At 41.1% G+C, this 22,182-nt stretch overlaps 1 protein-coding gene across 3 annotated transcripts in view; it reads left to right on the top strand.

Moving 5' to 3' along the window:
* The window catches only part of hells (helicase, lymphoid specific), a 65,427-nt gene that overhangs the window by 10,540 nt on the left and 32,705 nt on the right, over positions 1 to 22,182 (top strand). For all 3 annotated transcript variants that reach the window (XM_043712290.1, XM_043712289.1, XM_043712288.1), the window contains exons 5-13: positions 1,611 to 1,670; positions 3,616 to 3,655; positions 6,928 to 6,989; positions 8,652 to 8,690; positions 9,570 to 9,800; positions 11,393 to 11,575; positions 11,656 to 11,799; positions 12,845 to 13,041; positions 19,322 to 19,418. In XM_043712290.1, the coding sequence (XP_043568225.1) occupies positions 1,611 to 1,670; positions 3,616 to 3,655; positions 6,928 to 6,989; positions 8,652 to 8,690; positions 9,570 to 9,800; positions 11,393 to 11,575; positions 11,656 to 11,799; positions 12,845 to 13,041; positions 19,322 to 19,418 (1,053 nt within the window). The remainder of the gene's footprint in view (positions 1 to 1,610; positions 1,671 to 3,615; positions 3,656 to 6,927; positions 6,990 to 8,651; positions 8,691 to 9,569; positions 9,801 to 11,392; positions 11,576 to 11,655; positions 11,800 to 12,844; positions 13,042 to 19,321; positions 19,419 to 22,182) is intronic.

Here is a 22,182-nt window from a genome sequence, read left to right as displayed (position 1 = left end):
TTCCTCTTGGCAACTCATTCTATCCACGCATCACCCTCTGTGTGAAAAAGTAGCCCCTTAGGTCCCTTTTATGTCTTTCCCCTCTTACCCTAAACCTATCCCCTCTAGTTCTGGACACCCCACCCCAGGGAAAAGACCTTATCTATCTGTTTATCCTATCCATGCCCCTCATGATTTTATAAACCTCTGTAAGGTCACCCCTCAGCCTCTGACGCTCCAAGGAAAACAGCCCCAACCTCTCCCTATAGCTCAAATCTTCCAACCATGGCAACATCCTTATAAGTCTTTTCTGAGCCCTTTCAAGTTTCACAACATCCTTCTGATAGGAAAGAGACCAGAATTGCATGCAATATTTCAAAAGTGGCCTAACCAATGTCCTGTACAGCTGCAACATGACCTCCCAACTCCTGTACTCAATGCTCTGACCAATAAAGGAAAGCTTACCAAATTTCTTCTTCACTATCCTATTTACCTGCGACTCTATTTTCAAGGAACTATGAAACTGCATTCCAAGGTCACTTTGTTCAGCAACACTGCCCCAGGACCTTTACAGTAAGTGTATAAGTCCAGCTCTGATTTGCTTTTCCAAGATGCAGGATCTCTCATTCATCTAAATTAAACTCCATCTGCCACTCCTCAGCCCATTGGCCCATCTGATCAAGATCCCTTTGTACTCTGAGATAGCCTTCTTTGCTGCCCACTACACTTCCAATTTTGGTGTCATCCGCAAACTTACTAACTATACCTCCTATGTTCATATCCAAATCATTTCCATAAATGACAAAGTAGTGGACTCAGCACCAATTCTTGTGGCATTCCATTGGTCACAGGCCTCCAGTCTGAAAAACAATCCTCCATCACCACCGTCTGTCTTCTACCTTTTGAGCCAGTTCTGTGTCTAAATGGCTAGTTCTCCTTGTATTCCATGAGATCTAACCTTGCTAACTAATCTACCATGAGGAATCTTGTCGAACACCTTACTGAAGTCCTGTACCTGCATCATAACTATTTGTTTGAAACTTTAAACTTGAAAGATTTTGCTACATCAGGTTGAAAGTTTAGGGCTACATTTTTTTTGATGGTTTGTCTAATCAATCTGAATGATGACATAGTAATGATTTTGTTGCCTTTTAATCTTTGGGGAATAAAGACATTGCCTGCAATGACTTGGAGTCATTCAAACCAGTTCTCTGAGTTAGTACGAGGTGAGACAGTTGGTTTTATACCCCCTTGTATATGCAGGGCAGTAATCAGCTAGCTCTCCTTTTACCTACTCCTTATTCAGTGATGATTGCTTAAAAGTGTAAGGTTTGGCAAAGAGGTATGATCCGACAGAACTAAATTCTGTCCAGGACTATCAGACTTCAGGATTGCACTTCTGGTCACTTTGTGGCTAACTGTCTGTAAGCAGGAGACTGGTTTCAGGACAGGATGAAGAAAAGATAGGATATTTTTTCTTTCCAAGGACTAATTGCTGAAATCTTACCCTGGATGGTAGAGTGGATTTGTCTGTGATGTTAGTATTTTTAAATTGTGGTTGAATACTCAAGATAAAATACTTTCTTTGATGCACTGGATTACCAAATAGTTGATGTCTTTGTTTTTAACAGGAGCAGCAAAGAAAAGCAAAACTCGAAAAAAAGAGAAAACTGCTGGCTTCAACTCAAGTGGTAATAGATTGAAAGCTTTATGTTAGGAATTATTGTAGTTGAGTGCTATGGAAAAGTTCTTGTAATATATACTGTCACAGATAAACTTTTAAGAAACAGTCATCAAATCTAATGCATTTTTTAATTGATCAACTCCACTTGTCCTCTATTTTTCAATTCAATTTCCCTCTTGCACTCAACCTTAATTACTTCATTGGACTCCTTTTATTTGTTAAGTGACGTCCCTGGCAATTTCCTAATTTCTTTGACAATAACAAATGCTGGCGATTACAGCAAGTCAGACAGCATTTGTGGAGAGAGAGCAAGCTAACATTTTCAGCCTAGATGAGTCTTCATCAGAGTTGAAGTGAAGCGTAAGAGGGGATAGGATTTATGCTAAAGAGTCGAAGAGTGTGGTGCTGGAAAAGCACAGTCGGCCAGCCAGCATCGGAGGAGCAGGAGAATCAATGTTTTGAACATAAGCTCTTCATCAGGAATGATCTCCAGCATCTGCAGTCCTCACTTTCTCCTAGGATTTATGCTATAGCTTTTGGAAGGTGGGGTTAGGATAGTTCAGGTTAAGTGATTTGGAGGTAGTGATTAGATTGGATTCCCTACAGTGTGGAAACAGGCCCTTCGGCCCCACAAGTCCACACCGACCCTCTGAAGAGTACTGAAGAGTAACCCACCCAGATCCATTTCCCTCTGACTAATGGGCAATTTAGCATGGCCAATTCACCTGGCCTGCACATCTTTGGATTGTGGAAGGGAACCAGAGCACCTGGAGGAAACCCATGCAGACACAGGGAGAATGTGCAAACTCCACACAGCCAGTTGCCCGAGGGTGGAATTGCACCTGGGTCCCTGGTGGTATGAGACAGCAGTGCTAACCACTGTGCCACCGTGCCGCCCCGTGGGTGTAACATGCTGGTGAAGAAAAGATGTTGATAGTTCAGACTAAGTTAGAATAGTGTGTCTCCCAGAGTTGAAAGCACAGTAAGTAGGATTTTTTTGGGGGGTAGCGGGAGTGGGAGAGGGGGACATGCTAACAAGGTAAAAGAAAGCGAAGAATTCCAAATTAAGTCCATAAGGCTGTAAAGTGCCTAGTCTGAGTTTATGTTGAGACTCACTGGTATGCTGCAACATACTGAGGACAGACATGTGAGCAGGACTCTGTGTTAAAATGACCCAGTATGGGAAAGTTGGGGTCCTGCTTGCACACAAAGCAGAGGTGTTCCATAAACGGTCTCCCGGTATGTGTAGTTTTGTTGTTTTCAGTACAGCATCTCATCTTCAGACTAGGCACTTTACAATGTTGTGGACGTAATATTGAGTGGAAGACTTCTTAAATTGTTTAGCTTGCTATCATTTGTTGTCCTCCCCCACCCCACCCCACTGGCTGTCACGTCTGGCGAGAGACACATTATATTGTTCTGCCATTCTCACATTCCGATCATTTAACCTGAACTATCAACATCTTTTCTTTACCAGCTCTACGCACTCGCTACCCCCCACCTCAACCCCCACTTCTCACATCACAACTATAGATGCAATGCTGTTCTGCCTGCACTGCTTCAGCTCTGAAGAGTCATCCAGATTCAGCGTTATCTTGCAGACTCTCCATGGATGCTGTCTGACCCGCTGTGATCTCCAGCATGTGCAGTAATTTGTTCCTCCCTAAAATACTTTCTTCTGCTTCTTTTCCTAATTGTTAATTTGCATCTTTTGATATTTTGAAGCCTTTATCACAAGGACAGAGTATGGCTGACGTTTGGCATGATGCAAAGGGAATTTGTTCAGTTGTTGCAAGGTTTGGGGGATTTCCATTTTTTTTAAACTACTGGGTGAAATTTAATGCTGGTGTTGAATTTGTAAAGCTTTTAAGAAATTGTGACGTATTAATTAAATTTCCAGAGTGAGATTTCTAATAAGACCATGAATTTAACACTACTTTGTTTGTGCCCAGGTGAAAGGGGACAACCAGTCAGTACAAGAAACTGAAACAGGTATAGATTTGTTTTAAACTGTCTTGTGAAATAACTTTGAATATTTGACAATCAATTAAAAAATCATTTGTGGGATATGGGTGTCGCTGACTGGCATTTTATTGGCTGTTTCTAATTGCCTTTGAGGAAGTGTTGGTGAGCTGCATTCTTGGACCTAGATTAGAGTGGCGCTGGAAAAGCACAGTAGGTCAGGCAGTATCAGAGGAGCAGGAAAGTCGATGTTTTGGGCAAAAGCCCTTCTTCAGGAATGGAGGCAGGGAGCCTCCAGGATGGAGAGAGAGGTTGGGGAGGGGGTGGTTTCCAGCATCTGCAGTCCTCACTTTTGCCCTGCATTCTTGAACCACTGCATTCCACCTGCTATGGGTTGACTCACAATGCCATTAGGGAGGGCATACAAAGGTTTTGACCCAGTGACAGTGAAAGATTTTTTTTTCCCAATTCAGGATGGTGATTGGCTTGGAGGGGAGCTTGCAGGTAATGAGTGTTCCAAATTGTATTTGGAATAATAGAAATTCTATTAATCCAAGAATGTGCGGATTTGCTAATCTGGTAAAGGCACATTAACAGTGTGCAGACTTGTAACTCATTAGCATAAATTGAGGCAGTGTCACTGAAGATCTAATCTCCTGCAGAGTATTTAGTGTATGTTGGTGGTAATACCTCACTGGGTACCAAGAGAATATCAGCACCAACACTAAAACTTGTATTTCTATTTGAAGGTAAAGCTGTGTCTGACTTATTTTTATTCACTATCTCCTTTTGAATTATAATGAACCAATTCTTTAAGCATAAAAATAAACTATTTGGTTCAAATACTCCCCTCCATCTGATTCCTTCACCTTACTGCCAGCATGACCCTCAATTTATTTTCCTTTGTTTATTTAACTTATCCTTAAATGCATCCAAATTATTCGTGTCAACCATGAGTAAAAGTGAATTCTGCATTCTCACTGCTTTCTGCGTAAACAAAATTCTTAAGACTATAAGAAATAGGAGTGGAAGTAAGGCCATTTGGCCCATCGGGTCCACTCTGCTATTTAATCATGGCTGATTAGCATTTCTTCTTTCTCCTCGTGTGTTGAACTGTGTAAGGATGTCAATTGGAACTTCAAAAGGGCATTGACAGGTTGGTGGAATGGGTGGAGAGCTGGCAGATGAGGTTCAATGCAGAGAGTTTGGAGGTTTGCCTTTTGGTAAGAAGAACATTGAAAGAGAATACAAAATAGGGGGTGCAGGAACAGAGGGACCTGGGTGTATATGTGCACAGATTGTATGAAGTTGGGGGGGGGACAAGTGAAGAGAGCAGTTAAAGCATAGTGTTCTCAGCTTTATTAATAGAGGCATAGAGCAAGTGCTGAATTTGTAAAGGTGGTGTTGAATTTGTAAAGATATTCGTTGGACCTCAGCTGCTGTATCGTGTACAGTTGTATATATCACTGTGTTTTAGGAAAAATGGGAATGCATCAGAGTATAGAAACACTCTACAAAAATGCTTTTATGGAGAAGAAACTTCAGCTATGAAGATAGATTGAAGAAGTTAAGGCTGTTCTCCTGGAGATGAGTAGGCCGAGAGGAGATTTGGTAAAGGTTTTCACAATCATGAGTGGGCTAGACAGGGTAGAGGGCGAACTTGTTACCAAATCTTTTTAAAGAAAAAGCTTACATTGATTTAAAGTCATGTGCAATTGAAGTAAGGGTGATGTGAGAAAAAGCATTTTCACATTGCTAGTAGGTAACGTCTGGAATGCACTGGCTGGAAATGTGGTGGAGTGGCTTCAATTGAGACATTTAAGAGGGGACCGGTTGATTATTTGGATTGGATTGGAAAGGAGTGCAGGAGATTGCACCGTTTCTATTACATGGTGCTGGTATGATGGACCAAATGGCTTTTGCACCTAAAGACTTTGTGAAGTAGACTTATTTTGAAGTATTGTGTGCAGTTTTGTGTCCCATATCTGAGGATATACTGGCCCTCAAACGTGTTTAGAAGAGGTTCACGAGAATGTTCCCAGGAATGAAAAGCTTAACGCTTGAGGAACATCTTGAGGACTCTGGGTCTATATTCAAAGGAGTTTAGTAGGATGAGGGGCTATCTAATTGAAACTTGCAGAATATTGAAAGGCCTGGACAGAGTAGATGTTGAGAAGGTGTTTCCATTGATAGGAGAGAATAGGACCCGAGGATACAGCCTTCGAGTAAAGTGAAGACTTCTTAGAATGGAGTTAAGGAGAAACTTCTTCAGCCAGAGAGTGGTGAATCTTTGGAATTCATTGCCACAAGAGGCTGTGGAGGCCAGGTCATTGAGTGTATTTAAGATTTGAGTTAGGTTCTTTCGGATCAAACGTTACGGACAGAATGGGGTTGAGAAACTTATCAGCCATGATTTGAATTGTGGAGCAAACTCTGGGCTGAATGGCCTAATTTCTGCTCCTGTGTCTGGTTATGTGGTCTTAATTTATTGTATCCAAGCCTTCCTTAATTTAAGAGCTTTAGATTTTCCCTCAGCCTTTTCTTTTAGAAGAGAACAGGTCTGTTCACTCTTAGCTTCCACATAAAACTGCAGCTCTGTATCATCCTTGTAAATTTTGTTTGCATTTTCTGTGGTTCTGTTCTCAAAATATGTTGATCAAAACTAGACGCAATACTTTAATTGTTGTGGTTCTGTTCGCCGAGCTGGGAATTTGTGTTGCAGATGTTTCGTCCTCTGTCTAGGTGACATCCTCAGTACTTGGAAGCCTCCTGTGAAGCGCTTCTGTGATCTTTCCACCGGCATTTGTAGTGGTTTGAATCTGCCGCTTCCGGTTGTCAGTTCCAACTGTCCGTTGCAGTGGTCGGTATAGTGGGTCCAGGTCGATGATCTGTGGATGAGTGGACAATCGGAACTGACAATCTGAAGCGGCAGATTCAAACCACTATAAATGCCGGAGGAAACATCACAGAAGCGCTTCAGAGGAGGCTCCCAAGCACTGAGGATGTCACCTAGACAGGGGACGAAACGTCTGCAACACAAATTCCCAGCTCGGTGAACAGAACCACAACAACGAGCACCTGAGCTACAAATCTTCTCACAAACTTTGAATAAATTTTCATCTTTGGAATAAGTATGATTGATAAAAATAACTTTCCTTCATGTAATTCACTTCCACCATTATAATATGGTTGAGCATGTGATGTCCTCAAAGATAATAAATGTTATATTGCTTTCATGCATTGTGGAGGAAGCACAACATTCAGAATTAATGATGTTGCTTTCTGATTTTTTTTTTAAAAAGCAATTAAGAAAAGGGGAAGAGAAGAAGAAACATACAATCTGTCTGATTACATCAGTAAGGAGGTATTGTACCTGTTCCACTTCATGTAATTTAGTTTCTTGTCTTGATGTCATCCATATTGAAGGAAGCCATAATGTCTGTCTTAGTTCTTTCCACTGCAGCCCTTCCAGGATTCTGTCGCAGACTTAACCATGTGGATCTCTTAGATGGCTGAGTTAAATATCTGTCACTGCTTTCACCCTTCATTGGGTGCATTTAATATAAAAGAATCATAGAGACACGGCATATTAACAAACGTTGAGAACATTTATATCAATGTTACAGTGCTAGCTTAACAAGGCGATTGTTCTTGTAGAAACGCAAAGCGACAAGGAAATCTGAAGTACAGACAGGAAATTCAGAACCGGTAAATCAGCATCTGTGGAGTGAGAAACCGTTAATGTGCACTTGGATGATCTTTTATTTGACACTTCTTCATTTTGTTAGCCGGCCATCTTGTTAACTTTCTCTGTTTTTGTGAACTTGAATGGGCTTTCCAGCTGTGATGCTCTGTCTGCTGTCTGGAATTCACTTGTTTTTGGGCTGTCCCTACTGTTTTTGTGAATGGTGGAAATTGTCAATCACATTGTAATTGGATTTAAAGAACAACTTTTTTTTTAAAGAAGTTACACTGTGTATCTGTGGACATGGCACAAGGGTCAGGCAATAAATGCCATTGCTGTGTCCCATGAATTTCTTAATTGAATTAGCCAAATCTAACAATGCAAAAGCCTCCATTTGTCTGTTTCCTTTCAGTTCACTATACACCTGTCTGTCAACTGGCAGCTTTTAACATTAAGTGGTTTTATTTTTTGTTGCCAGTCTCTTATAGTTCTCACAAAGTTCATGATGTCTTCACCATGTATGCTGTCTGTGTTAATCATGGGAGAACTGCGATTTTAGCAGAAGCAGTAACGTTTTGCCTATATCATCAATTATTGCTGATTGCATGTTAAATGCATTGCTTATATTGTGATTCATTAAGATTCTTGCATCTTATCACATTTATATTTTAATTTCTCCACTGAGCATTCTTTCTCTTTTGATCATCAATGTCCTCACCATGTGGACTAAAATCCCTTTGGTGTAGTTAGCAGCAACTGCAGTAATTTATTAGAATTTTAATAATAACCATGGGAATATTGGATCTGTCCATTTCTGTTGTTTTTTTATGTATTCTTGACCTCTAAAAGGTACCATGCTACTTTAATTGGCATTAACCCATTAGAAATTTTAAAAGCTTTCCACTCTTTTGTGGGAGGTGTATGCTTAAATGTCTTTTATATTTGCTTATTTTATTATTTTACACTGTAAAAGCAAGATCATAGAAACACTAGTGCAGAAAGAGTCTGCAGCAATAATTTAAAGAGCATCCCACCCAGATCCAGCCCCTTAGCCTGTCCCCATAATATCTGTTGCTAATTCATCTAGTCTGCGCATCCTGGGACATTATGGTGTAGTATAGCATGGCCAATCCACCTAACCTGCACATCTTTGGACAGTGGGAGAAAACTGGAGCACCTGGCAGAAACACACGCAGACTTGGGGAAAAATGTGCAAACTGCACGCGCAGTCACCCGAGTGTGGAATTGAACCTAGGTCACCGGAGCACTGAGCCATCGTGTTGCAAAAAAACATTTAAGACCTGTCACAAATCCTGCTGATTTTACTTTCACTTTTTCTAGGACATTTTGTCAAGGGTCAAAAAGGCTAGAACAGATGAGGTAAGTTTCTAAATTAAAACTGTGTAGTGTTGTAATCATGGAGATAAAGTAGAAACACTTGTAAGTCTGGATAAGATAAGGACAGAAGTTGTTTTTGTGCATTGCCGCTAGATGTCCTCTTGTTTGCATAATACTTGCAACATAGGTTTCTCAGTCCATCTGAGAAATTAAATGAAATAAACTGCTCGTACGAAATTTGGAGCCTAGCCTTGTAGCCCTTTTATTCTGAACATCAACTTAAGCCCTTTCCTTGCTCCATATTTAGTGATTTCTTAGGAATGCACATAATTTACATATTGGAACAATGGATTATGTTTGGGTGGTGTGCTAATGTTTTCAGTGCTACTGGAGACCTACCAGTGCCCCCCCCCCCCGCCAGTGAACATTCTTTGGTACATGGCAGTTTATTTCAAGAGGAGAACGTGGGAAAGTAGTAGAGAAAATTGACTTTCCAATTCTGCAAAGCAGTTGTCGAGTAAACCTTGTATGTCTGCTTTTATCTAGCATGGCCTTACACATTTGATATGTAAGTTACTGGCTCAACGTGAGGGGTGTTGGTACTGAATGAAGTGATTTCTAGCTCATTATTACTGAGCGTTTTTAGGTGTGGTAGAGTAAAATTTCTTTTTCAATGACCCAACAGTGTGGCTTTATCTGATCAAGAATAGAGAAAATTAAGAGACCTCTGTGGCTTGCTGAATCTGTTCTGGGCCAAACTCATTTCGTTCTGAGATGTAGCCCTCTGAAAATAGTTTGTAACTAGCTGAGGGATGGTGTAAATATTCACTAGTTGCACTCCCATTTCACATATGTGATGTTAAACTGACATCCATATATAATTCTGATTTCTGTCATTTTCTTTTAACGTTTCCAATAAAGAATGGGGATGTAACAGCTCCCAAAAAGCTTGAAGCTGCAGATATTGAGAAAAGTCAAGATTCCAATTTTGCCATCAAAGACCGACTAGCCCAGACTGTACGCCATAACTCTCAGCACCTCCTGGACCCAGTAAGGAAAGTGAATGGTCAAGCAGTTCCATATCAGCAGCCCAAACTCTTCAAAGGAGGAGTAATGAGGTGCTACCAGGTGGAGGGAATGGAGTGGCTTCGGGTGAGTTGACTGTGCTTGTGTTTTTCTAATTTTGTTTAGCTGGCAATTGACCTGCTGCTTACCTGGGACACGAGAGGGCTATTGATCATTCACCAACAATGCTTCTGATAAACTCTGCTTGGCCTCACAGCAGCCTGAATGTTATTGGGCAGGCCTTGCTCTGGTTACATTCTGTGTAGAAATGCAGACTTTAAAGTTACCATGTGCTTTTAAAAAAAAAACCAAAAGCCTACCAAACAGTTTTTAAAAAATAAAATGACCAAACATCAGCCAGCTGTGACCTTTGTTCAGATTCACTGGGATGGATTTGCTACAGATATTCTGTCTTGGTGGTAACTGTGTGGCACTGTCTGTTGTTGCTGTTAACGTTCTGCCTTTTTTGTTCAACTTACGAAGACTTTGGCTTAATTTTAAATGGTGCTGTATGAAGTGATATCCAGCTTATAGGTGGTCTCTTTTTGAGTTACTCCTGTCTGGAATAGTGGTTAGTACAAAATGGATAAATACAAGCCACCTGCTATTGGAGTTCACGTACTGTTGCATACCAAATCGGTTTGAGATGAAGATAGCTGCTAAGGATATCTTTGAAAATATTTATGTTTTTTTAAAAATCATTTAACTGTCCTGCAAGGATCTTAATAGTTTGTGGTTTCCATACAGATCTGAGAGTTTCCCTTTGAATGTGATGAACTTGTTTAGCAGCTCAGTGAAGAATCCATGACACAGTTGAGGGAGAGATTGCTTTGTCTCTATCTTGCTCACTAGTCTCTTTCTCTTTGTGTCCCTCCGTCTTCCTTTTTCCACCTGTCAACTCTTCCCTTTCTCTCTAATCAAATGGATTTTGTCGTCTTTTCAAATATGTACAATAGCAAGAAATTAATACATTTTGCTTTGAAAACTTTACATAGCAGGGCAACTTGTTTGTGTATCCACTATCCCTGTCTCAGTGTTCTTCACTGTCTTCTGAAAGAATATATGTAGTAGCATGTCTAAAATTACAATCCCTTTATTCAATATTATTTTGACATTGCTTTTGGGATTGTTAGACATTAAAGTTCGAAGTAGAGAGACAGAATTTGTCTAAGTGAGATGTTGAGCCCAACAGGACATTATTTGCAGATGTTGAGTTTGGAGTGTTTTGTGCCCTCTTCAGCTCCCCCAACCCCAGGGTGATGATCAATGCATGCTGAAAGGTCTCTGCTACTGTACAGAAGTGATCAGTCGGAAATGAAAATGGTAGTCTGAATAGCTGTTAAAGTTGAGCTGATCTGTCCTTGTGTGTATTTTCCTCAGAAAGAACTACTGTGAATGCAGGTGGAAAATTGCCTGATCTTTTCTGTTTTCCTGATCTATTCTCTTGTTTCTGTCAAGATCTTGGGATCAGTTTCCAGGGGTGGGTGAATTTCCCCACTATTACTCATTTGGCTAACCTGATAGACCAGCCAGTGAGCTTACACTTTGGTTTTGTTGTATTACTGTTCATCTGTTGCACACAGTGTGGTAGAAAAACTAAATATAATGAAGTTATATTTTAAGGTGAGTTTGTGTTGATACTTTGGAGGCATCCTAATGCAATTATTTTTCTGTTTCAGATGCTGTGGGAAAATGGTATTAATGGGATTCTGGCAGATGAGATGGGCCTGGGGAAGACTGTCCAGTGCATTGCTATGATAGCCATGATGGTGGATAGAGGAGTTCCAGGGCCTTTCTTTGTCTGTGGCCCTCTATCTACTCTCCCAAATTGGGTATCTGAGTTTAAGAGGTTTACACCAGAGGTGAGACTGACTGATCTCTAATAACCACTTGTCTTGATGTGTGTTTTGAGTGAATTTTAATGTTTACCTCTGTACCTCAGATTCCAGTGCTGCTTTATCATGGGAACCAGAAAGATCGTTTACAAAGTCTGCGTAAAATCCATAAAAGACAAGGCTCTCTGCACATTTTACCAGTTGTTATCACTTCTTACGAAATCGCTATGAGGGACAGGAAACGCTTTCAGGTATGTAAGCAGCTGTTTCTTTAGTTGCATCAGATAGTGAAGTGGTTATGTATCAAAAGGTCAAGGGTTCTGGCTTACAGAACAAGTGCATAAAACACATTTCATAAATGAGGCCTTTCTGTCAAAGTCCCCTCTTTAGAAATTGATTTGTTCCAAAGATAGTAGCAATTATGCAAAATGGAATTCTCGGCTGTGGAACAGACTTGAGATTTGATCGCTGAAACCAGTGAGCACTGATTGGTGTTGGAGTGGGTACTTGTCTCTGTGGTTTAATTTCATTAAAATTGGTTAGTTATACTGATTTTCGTTTATGTGCAGTATCGTTAGTTGGTTTTTGTTTAGTGTTACTGAGCATTGTAAAGTTTTCACGTGGGCGAGGAGCACATTTGGTCCCTCTAGTCTGCTCTGTAAGTCAACTAGATCATGGCTGATCTTCTCACTCAACATCTGTATACTCTGTCATCCTTGTTGCCTTTATCTTAATTTCTTCTGGCAATACTTGGAATTTGTCATCTGATTCTGTGTAGTTATCTGGTATAGTGCATCAGTGACCACTCTGTTTGAACCTAGTGTGAAGATCAGCAAGTTCATCCATTTGTGTGCACTTTTCTAGCAGAAGTAATAGGCTGGTTTTCCAAGCTGTAAGTTTTGTTCATTATGCCTGAATCTAAATCAATGTCATTGACAAATTATTTTTGGCACTTTTAATGAATACCTTCAAAGTGAATTAACTTTTAAATCCAGATTGATTCAGACTTCTTAGTTCTTTTTTCATGAACAAATCCTGGGCAGAAGAAATATTCCAGTATTACTGCTGCCCAGGTGACTCAACTGTATATTCCATTGGGTTGTAATGTCCTGAATCAAGCTGCTGTGAAGTCTGAGATTGGTCATGAGATTGTGTGAAATCACGATTCCTATGGAGCTGTAGGATTCAATGCCTGTAAGAAAAGAATGGGACGGATGACTTTATTTTGCGTTTTCGTTGTGTTGGTCCACAGTTGAAACTTCTCTATGACAATTGCATTTGGTTTTCATCAAATAGAATTGTCACTGGAAATACCTCATCGTGGATGAAGGCCACAGAATCAAGAACTTAAATTGTCGCCTTATTCAGGAGTTGAAAAGATTCAACACTGACAACAAACTGCTGTTGACTGGAACTCCCCTGCAGAATAACCTGGCTGAACTCTGGTCACTTCTCAACTTTCTACTGCCTGATGTATTTGATGACTTGAAAAGGTAACCACTGTGAATGGATTGGGTGCTTCACTGTTTTGAATTTATTTGATCTTTTCTGTCAAAGGCATCACCTACTGTAGCAGAGTTGTTAGTAAAAGTTCCCAAGATTAATGTACTGGGATTGCCATGGGAATATGAGTTCCTTTATTTTAAGAAGGGAAAGATCATGTACCATGCTGTCAAATTGCTGCTAAGCTTTAGGGCAGTAACTTCAGTTGTGATTTGTCATGTAGGTACATAAGCCTGTTGGTGCAGTGGTTCTTCAAGACATAGGCTGCTGGGATGATCAGAGGGCTTTCAACAAACATAAAAATAGGGAAAAGGCTTGCTGTTTAATTCCAGGACACATTTTCCACAGCATTTTACTTCACCAGGCCAAATTCGAGTTCCATGAGTTGTGGTGAATTAGAAAAATGAATGATGCAGTGGCCTTGTAGTTCTGTAATCAAATCCTAGTTTACACAAATGCACAAAGGTGAATGGAATTTAAAGATATGTTAACCTGGGAGTTGGCATTTGTGGACCTTTTAACAGGCTTCTCAACTGGACAGATCGTTATCAACGTTTCTGTGTTGTACACTATGAACTTGTGACTTAATGATCAAAGTAATTCCTGAGCTGTACTGAGGGGAATGAAGTCTCCTGTTGACTTGAATTGTCTTAATCAAACTCCAAGTGGTCCTGAATTTGGCAGCAATTGATATTGTGGAAAGTAGTGGAAGCTTTGCCTTGCGTTGTCCTCCTTCCTCTCCATTTACAACTCATGTTTCTGACCAGTTTTTTATTTTTGTTGCCTCTTCTAATAGCTGTTCCTTTTGTCAGGTTTGCCTCTGTGAAGCTTTTGGAATATATTTGTATATGAAATTGCCATATAAGGTGTGGCTGTGGGAATCCCACTCCAGTAGTTGAGCACAAATCAAGACTGGCACTTAAGTTCAGTCCTGAGAGCCAAGCTGAACTGTCAGAATGAGACATTAAACAAGCTCTGGTCTACCTTGTACAGAATGTTGTAAAGGTTCAATGGTGCTGTTTAGAAGAAAGGTAGGAGAATTATCTCCAGCCAACATTTAAATCAATATCACAAACAAAATACTTGGTTGTTATCACATTTGTGGTTGCTTGGTGTGTGCACAAATGTACTGCCGCATTTCCTACATTACTAGGAACACTAACTCCGCTTCAGAAGAACTTCATTGACTGTACAGGACATTGGTTACGCCAACTTTTGGAATAATGCATTCAGTTCTGGTCTCCCTGCTTAATGAAAGATGTTAAACTTGAAAAAGTTCAGAAAAAATTCACAGTGATGTTGCTAGGGTTTGAGCTTTATGGAGAAGCTGAACAGACTGGGGCTATTTTCCCTGGAGGGTCGGAGGCTCAGGGGAGACCTTCTAGCGGTTTATAAAATCATGAGAGGTACGGATCAGGTGAATAGCTAAGGTCTTTTTTTTCCCCCCAGGATAGGGGAGTCCCAAACTAGAGGGCATAGGTTTGAGGTGGAAGAGGAAAGCTTTTAAAAGGAACCAAAGAAGCAATTTTTTCACACAGAGGGTGGTGCATGGAATGAGCTCCAAGAGGGAGTGGTGGAGGGTGATGTAGTAACAGTTAAAAGATATCAGGATGGGTATATGAATAGGGAAGGTTTAGAGGGTTATGGGCCCAATGTTATAAACTGGAACTAGATTAACTTTGGATATCTGGTTGGCGTGGATGAGTTGGACCAAAGGGTCAGAGCTGTATAACATGGAAACAGACCCTCTGACTACAATGAGGTTTAAAAATCTGGTCATGAAAAGCATTCTGTAAATGGACATCTTTCAGCTGACAGGACCAGCTTTATAAATAGATAGTGACATCTTGAAAAAGTCCACATTACAGAAGACTAGGTGCTATGGGTTTTAGGATACGCAAAGTTAGATAAATTCCAAGTCTCAGAAGCTAGAGAAGACGTTGCCGGGCCCTTAGCAGAGATACTTGTAGCATTGATATTCATGGGTGAGGTACCGGAAGACTGGAGGATGACTAATTAAGAAAGACTGCAAGGAAAAGTAAGCCTTTCTTGATGTCTGTGGTAGGTAAGTTGTTGGAGAGGATTTTGAGATGCTGGATTTGCATTCATTTGGAAAGGCAAGGACTGATTAGGGATAATGTGGAGGTGCCGGTGTTGGACTGGAGTTGACAAAGTTAAAAATTATATAACACCAGGTTATAGTCCAATAGGTTTATTTGGAAGTACTAGCTTTTCAGAGTGCTACTCTTTCATCCTGGGGCAGGATCATAAGACACAGAATTTATTGCAAGAGATCACTGTGTCATGCAATTAAAACTATACATTGAACAAACCGAGATTGCTGTTAAGTCTTTCATCTTTTAGAACATTACAGGTTTCGGTTCATTGATATGTAAATCCCAGAATGTCTTTTAAGTCGCATTCTCGGTAAGTTCAGGTTTTATTTTTAAAAAAGATGACATTTCAGCTCAGACAATGCATTAAAGGTTGGAGGTTAGAGTCTATCTGTGTCCTAATCTTGAATCAGACTGGTTCTCTTTCCATTGTGCAATTTATAAAATGTTATATGGATTGACTATCTGCTTTTAGAGTAAAAATAGAATGTACTTGCAAATACTATTATGCAAATTCAACCAATAGACGTGTTTGCATGTGAGGGTTAGAGTGAGTGTGACGGAGTGTAAGCCTGTGAGAGGATGTGAGTGGGATGGTGTGTATGTGTATGTACCTGTAGTTTTGATGAACCCAAGGTCCTGGTTGAGGCCATTCTTGTTGGTACCGAACTTGGCTATCATTGTTGCATATCCCGAAGTCTGCATTGGAGGCTGCATTGGAGCACCTGGAGGAAACCCACGCAGACACGGGGAGAATGTGCAAACTCCACACAGTCAGTTGCCTGAGGCAGGAATTTAACCCGGGTCTCTGGCGCTGTGAGGCAGTAATGCTAACCACCATGCCACCCAATAAAACCAGTCTGACTTGAGATTGGGATACAGACAGACTCTAACCCCACACCTTTAATACATTGTCTGACCGGAGATATCACCTTTTTGCATAAAACTTTAGCTTATCTTGTGAATGTGACTTAAAAGAAGTTTACATATTATTGAATCAAAACCTGCAACCCATTCTAAAGGATGAAAGACTTAACACCAGTCTAGGTTTGTTCAATATATCGTTTTAATTGTGTGACACTGATCTTTTGCTATAAATTCTGTGTTTTATGACCCTGCCCCACTAGCTATCTGATGAAGGAGCAGCGCTCTGAAAACTAGTTCTTCCCAAATAAACCTGTTAGTTTATAACCTGAGGTTGTGAAACTTTTAACTTTAATTAGGGATAGTCAGCATGGCTTTGTCTGAGAGAAATCATGTGTCTCAAACTTGATTGAACATTTTTGAAGAGATGACCAATACTTAAACAGTTAATGGTAGAATCCTGGGTAGTGTTGTTGAACAGAGAGGGGTACAGGTATGTGGTTCCTTGAAAGTGGCAGCACTTGTAGACAGGGTGGTGAAGGTTATCCACCTTGGGCGGCATGGTGGCACAGTGGTTAGCACTGCTGCCTCACAGCTCCTGAGACCCGGGTTCAATTCCCGACTCAGGCGACTGACTGTGTGGAGTTTGCACGTTCTCCCCGTGTCTGCGTGGGTTTCCTCCGGGTGCTCCGGTTTCCTCCCACAGTCCAAAGATGTGCAGGTCAGGTGAATCGGCCATGCAAAATTGCCCGTAGTGTTAGGTAAGGGGTAAATGTAGAGGTATGGGTGGGTTGCGCTTCGGCGGGTCGGTGTGGACTTGTTGGGCCGAAGGGCCTGTTTCCACACTGTAGTCTAATCTAATCTAACCTTTTTGAGTTAGGATGTTCAGCACCACCCCTTCAGTAATATAGACACTTATATCTCAGTTTATTTCCCCAAGTTCTTTGGCTTCCATATCCTTCTCCACAACAAATACTGTTGCAAAATACTTGTTTAGTATTTCACCCAGCTCCTGTGGTTCTAACCATAGATGGCCTTGTTGATCTCTAAGGAGTCCTGTACTCTCCCTAATTACTTTTTTTTTCTCTAACCCCTTTAGTTTATTTGGAGAATCTCTTTAGGTTTTCCTTAACCTTATTTGCTGAAAATATCTTGTCCCTTTTTGCTGTCCTGATTTTGTCTTGAGTATATTCCTACTGCCCTAGGGATTCACTCGATCCCAGCTGTCTATACCTGACACACACCTCTCTCTTTCTTGGCCAGAGCCTCAGTTTCTCTCGTCATCCAGCATTCCACAGGCTTTACCCTTTGCATTAACAGCAATATGTGTCTCTGAACTCTTGTTATTGCATTTTTAAAGGCCTCTCACTTGCCACCCGTACCATTACATGCAAATAGCCTCTCCTGGTCAACATTTGAACGTTCTAGCTTAATATCATCAAAATTGGCTTTACTCCAATTTAAACTTTAAAATTTAGATCAGGTCTATGTTTTTCCATAGCTATTTTAAAACTAATAGAATAATGGTTGCTGACCCCAAGGTGCTCCCCCACTGTGACCAGTCACTTGCCCTGCCTCATTTCCCAAGCGAAAGTCAAGTTTTGTACCTTCCCTTAGTAGGTGCATCCTGAATAAGAAAAAATTTTCTTGTACACATGTAACAAATTCCTCTCTATCCAAGTCCTCAATGCTATATGACAGTCCCAGTCTATGTTTGGAAAGTTAAATTCCCTTACCATTACAACCCTTTTATTCTTACAGATACCTGAGATCGCCTGATATTTGTTTCTCAATTTCCCACTGACTACTGGGGGGCCTGTAGTACAATCCCAATAAGGTGATCATCCCTTTCCTATTTCTACCCATGTTTCTCCACTGGACCTTCTCCCAGCAATATTCTCCTTAAATGTAGCCATAATGTTACCCTTAACCAAAAATGTCACGCCCCTCCTCTCTTGCCCTCCTTTCTTTCGTGTAGCATCTATACCCTGTAACAAAAAAGCTGGCAGTCCTGCCCCTCCCTGAGCCAAATTTCTATAGTAGCTATGATATCTCTATTCCCCTATTCCCAACCAGCCGAGTTCATCTGTCTTACCTATCAGGCCTCTTGCATTTATTTCAATGCAGTTTAAGTCCGTTTTACCTCATTCTCTGCCTTGCTTTTGCCTGCCTTGACTACTTAACTTACTACACTTCTCTATTGTGCCAGACTAATCTCTTTACTGAGTAGAAGTAGCAAATCTCTGTGCCAGGATATTGGTCCCTTTTCAATTCAAGTGCAACCCATCCTTCTTACTTAGGTCTCTTCTGGCCTGGAAGGAATCTTAATGATCCAAAATGTAAATCCCTGCCCCCTACACCAGTTCTTCAGCCACGCATTCATCTGATCTATCCTCCTATTTCTACTCACAAGTACATGGCACTGGGAGTAATCCAAATGTTACTACCCTCGAGGACCTATAGGTCTCTTCTGGCCTGGAAGGAATCTTAATGATCCAAAATGTAAATCCCTGCCCCCTACACCAGTTCTTCAGCCACGCATTCATCTGCTCTATCCTCCTATTTCTACTCACAAGTACATGGCACTGGGAGTAATCCAAATGTTACTACCTTCGAGGACCTACAATGGTTTGAAAAACACTTTGGTTAGTATATGAACAAGAAATGGTTTGGAGGGGTATGGGCCAGGTGCAGGTAGGTGGGGCTAGTTTAACTTGGGATTATGGTTGAAATGGACTATTTGGATCGAAAGGTCTGTTTCCATGCTGTTTGACGGAGTGTATCTGCTGTTGTCAAAGGGTTTTCTGTACCTTGATGTTATGACTGCAATTTCCTCTCAGACGTGGTTAACGATGCTCTCCACCGCATCTCCTCCACTTCCCGCTCCTCCGCCCTTGAACCCCGCCCCTCCAATCTCCATCAGGACAGAACCTCACTAGTCCTTACCAACCACCCCACCAACCTTACACCTGCACCTCCACACACATCATTTACTGCATCTGCTGCACCCGATGTGCAGCACCTGATTCTCTGCATGCTTAATTATATTCATGCCTCTTGAGGGAAATAAGTTGTGACTTGATAACATTGGTATAGTAACTGCTGTAATAGTTATGTGTTGCGATTCTTCAATCTTGCTAATGTTTATCCAGATATCAGGCAGTTAAAAGGTGTTCTCCTGATTTTACAGCAGACCCAGACCCATTTATGGGAGGGACTGAAATTGAGAGAGGAGCAAAATAAATGTTTATGAACTAGTTTTGTGATAAACTCAATCTTTGTTTCTCCCCAGTTTTGAATCTTGGTTTGACATTACAAGCATCACAGAAAATGTTGAAGATATAGTTGCCAGCGAGCAGGAACAAAATATTCTGCACATGCTTCACCAGGTACAATTTTTTTTGTTTCTTTTTATGGAAATATTCTTTCAAGTGCATCACCTACAAATGTGATTCTGATGTTTGTCTTTTGACATCTGTACTCCCCACCAATGTTGTTTTCCTGTCTGTGTCTCTTTGTGCACTTTAATGTTTTGCTCCACTTTGAAGCTGTTTATTTGCAGGATCTTTTCAATTTCTTTGAATGTACTGTAAGAGTTTTTGTCTGTATCTTTATCAAACATACTTTGCTACCAGTATGAAAATTTCAGTCCATTGGGTATTTTAATTTACCATCTTTGGGTCTGTCTGTATCTCTATCAGAATCTTTACATTGTACATGCAAACATAGCACTTATAATGCAAAATAAGGTTTTGCAAAAAGGAAGGGCATGTAATTCAAAGTGTTTAATCTCTCTTGCAAATTTGTTCTAAGCATTTAGATATCAAGTTAAAATACTTTCAAAACAGCTGAAAGTATGATGTTAGAGTTAAATTGAATTTTATCTGTAGACCCCTGGTTAGACCACACTTGGAATATTGTGTTCAGTTCTTTTGCATCATTTATAGGAAAGTTGTGGAAGCTTTAGAGAGGATGCAGAGGAGACTTAGGGGCAGCACGATGGCTCAGTGGTTAGCACTGCTGCCTCACAGCGACAGGGACTTGGGTTCAATTCCAGCTTCAGGTGACTGTCTGTCTGTGTGGAGTTTGCCCATCCTCCCAGTGAATGCATGGGTTTCCTCCGGTATCCTCCCACAGTCCAAAGATGTGCAGGTCGGGTGAATTGGCCATGCTAAATTGCCCATAATGTTAGGTGCATTAGTCAGAGGGAAATGGGTTTGGGTGGGTTACTCTTCGGGGGGTTGGTGTGGACTTGTTGGTCTGAAGTGCCTGTTTCCACACTGTAGGGAATCTAATCTAATCATTTGCCAGGATGCTGCCTGGACTGGAGGGCACGTCTTATGAAACGTTGATGGAGCTAATGCTTTTCTCTTTGGAGTGAAGAAGGGTGAGAGGCGACGGGGTGTGTAAGATAATGAGAGTCATAGATAGTATGGATGGACAGAGTTTTTTTTTTCCTGGGATGGAAATGTCTATAATGAGGGAGCATAACTTTAAGGTAATTGGAAGAAGGTTTAGAGAAGATATCAGAGGTAGGTTCTTTACTACCACACCTGGCAATGCAATCCTCACACCCACCACCCTCTCTGTAGTGTCAGATACATAGGGATATTTTAGCGACTCCTGGATAGGCACTTGGAAAGTAGTACAAAAAGGGTATGTAGGATAAAAGGCTGGCACAACATCTAGGGCCAAAGGGCCTGTACTGTGTTGTACTGTTCTATGTTCTGTTTATTCTTTGCTGAGTTTGTTTCTATCCTATAATTTATTTGTCTGAGCCCTGGGCTTGGTATGGCCACTGCAGCATAACATGAGATAAACCCATAAGGTATTAGAAGTGTTCATATACCAGGAACGTGGTGTCCACCAATGGTTTGAACTGAAGTTTGCTCAAATTTCGTATTAAACAAATAGGAATGCAAATATTTGTGACTTAACAATTAAAGTGACAATTGGAAACTAGTAAACAGTAAATACTAATAACCAGTCTGCAAAGTCAATCAATAAATTATTGCATGGATCCACCTTTAGTTTGCTGTGATAAATTTTGAGAGGTTTTGTCTGTTTTTGTTTCTCATCAAACCTGTTTAACTACTTGGGTTTAAAATTTTGCTTTTAAAGATAATGATAAAATGCATTCCTCGGTAATAGAGTTGCCTAAATTGTCTGTCTTTCAAAGTAGCTGAAAGCAACATTGAGCCATGAATATTTCAGATTTTAAATTAATGAGTTCATCATTTCCAGTAGAGATGAGCGCGCAGACAAATCAGGTTACACAAACAATCAGAGGACTCTGCATTCTTTCTATTCAGAAAGAATGGCAAAGTTAGAACTATTTGTAAATTTAACCTGCCTGTGACGGTGGCATGGTGGCTCAGTAGTTGGCACTACTGCCTCTCAGCACCAGGGACCCGGATTTGATTCCAGTCACTGGAAAGAGTTTGCTCAGTCTGCCTTCGCTGGGTTTTCTCCACGTGCCCCAGTTTCCTCCCATAATACATATCTGTTCAGGTTAGGTAGATTGGCCAGGCTATATTGTACAGTAGTGCTCAGGCTGGGTGGGCTAAATATGGGGTAACAGGGATATGATGGGGTGCTCTTCAGAGGGTTGGTACAGACTCGATCAGCTGCATGACCTCTGTCTGCACCATAGGGATTCTGAAATTTGACCGTCCCCACCACCAACATGTTTTACATCCCCTTGACATCACTAATCATCCTCCTCAATTACCTATCCTTCTAAGTTCTTTGTATCATCTGAGATCTTGAAACTCTGTACCCTTCTGTGAGGAACACCAATGTATGCCTGCCTTCCGGGGTTAGGGTGGAGAGGACGTTCCAGTATTGTTCCAGGCCTCACCTTCATTCCCCTACGCTCCCGGATTAATGGGTCCTAGCTCCCAGCCCTGCCGTGTTTTCACTATCCCTCCAGACCTACCCCTCTCTGAGGATGAAAGATCAGTCCTCAGAAAGGGCCCAACCTTCATTCCCCTACGCTCCCGGATTAATGAATTCAACACGCGAGCCCTGCCGTGTTTTCACTATCCCTCCAGACCTACCCCTCTCTGAGGATGAAAGATCAGTCCTCAGCAGAGGCCTCACCTTCATTCCCCTACGCTCCCGGATTAATGAATTCAACACGCGGCGTGACAT

The sequence above is a fragment of the Chiloscyllium plagiosum genome, chromosome 22, assembly GCF_004010195.1.
Source record: "Chiloscyllium plagiosum isolate BGI_BamShark_2017 chromosome 22, ASM401019v2, whole genome shotgun sequence".
NCBI lineage: Eukaryota > Metazoa > Chordata > Chondrichthyes > Orectolobiformes > Hemiscylliidae > Chiloscyllium > Chiloscyllium plagiosum.
Note: the sequence above shows the minus strand (reverse complement) of the source record. Positions and strands in the feature narration are given on the sequence as shown.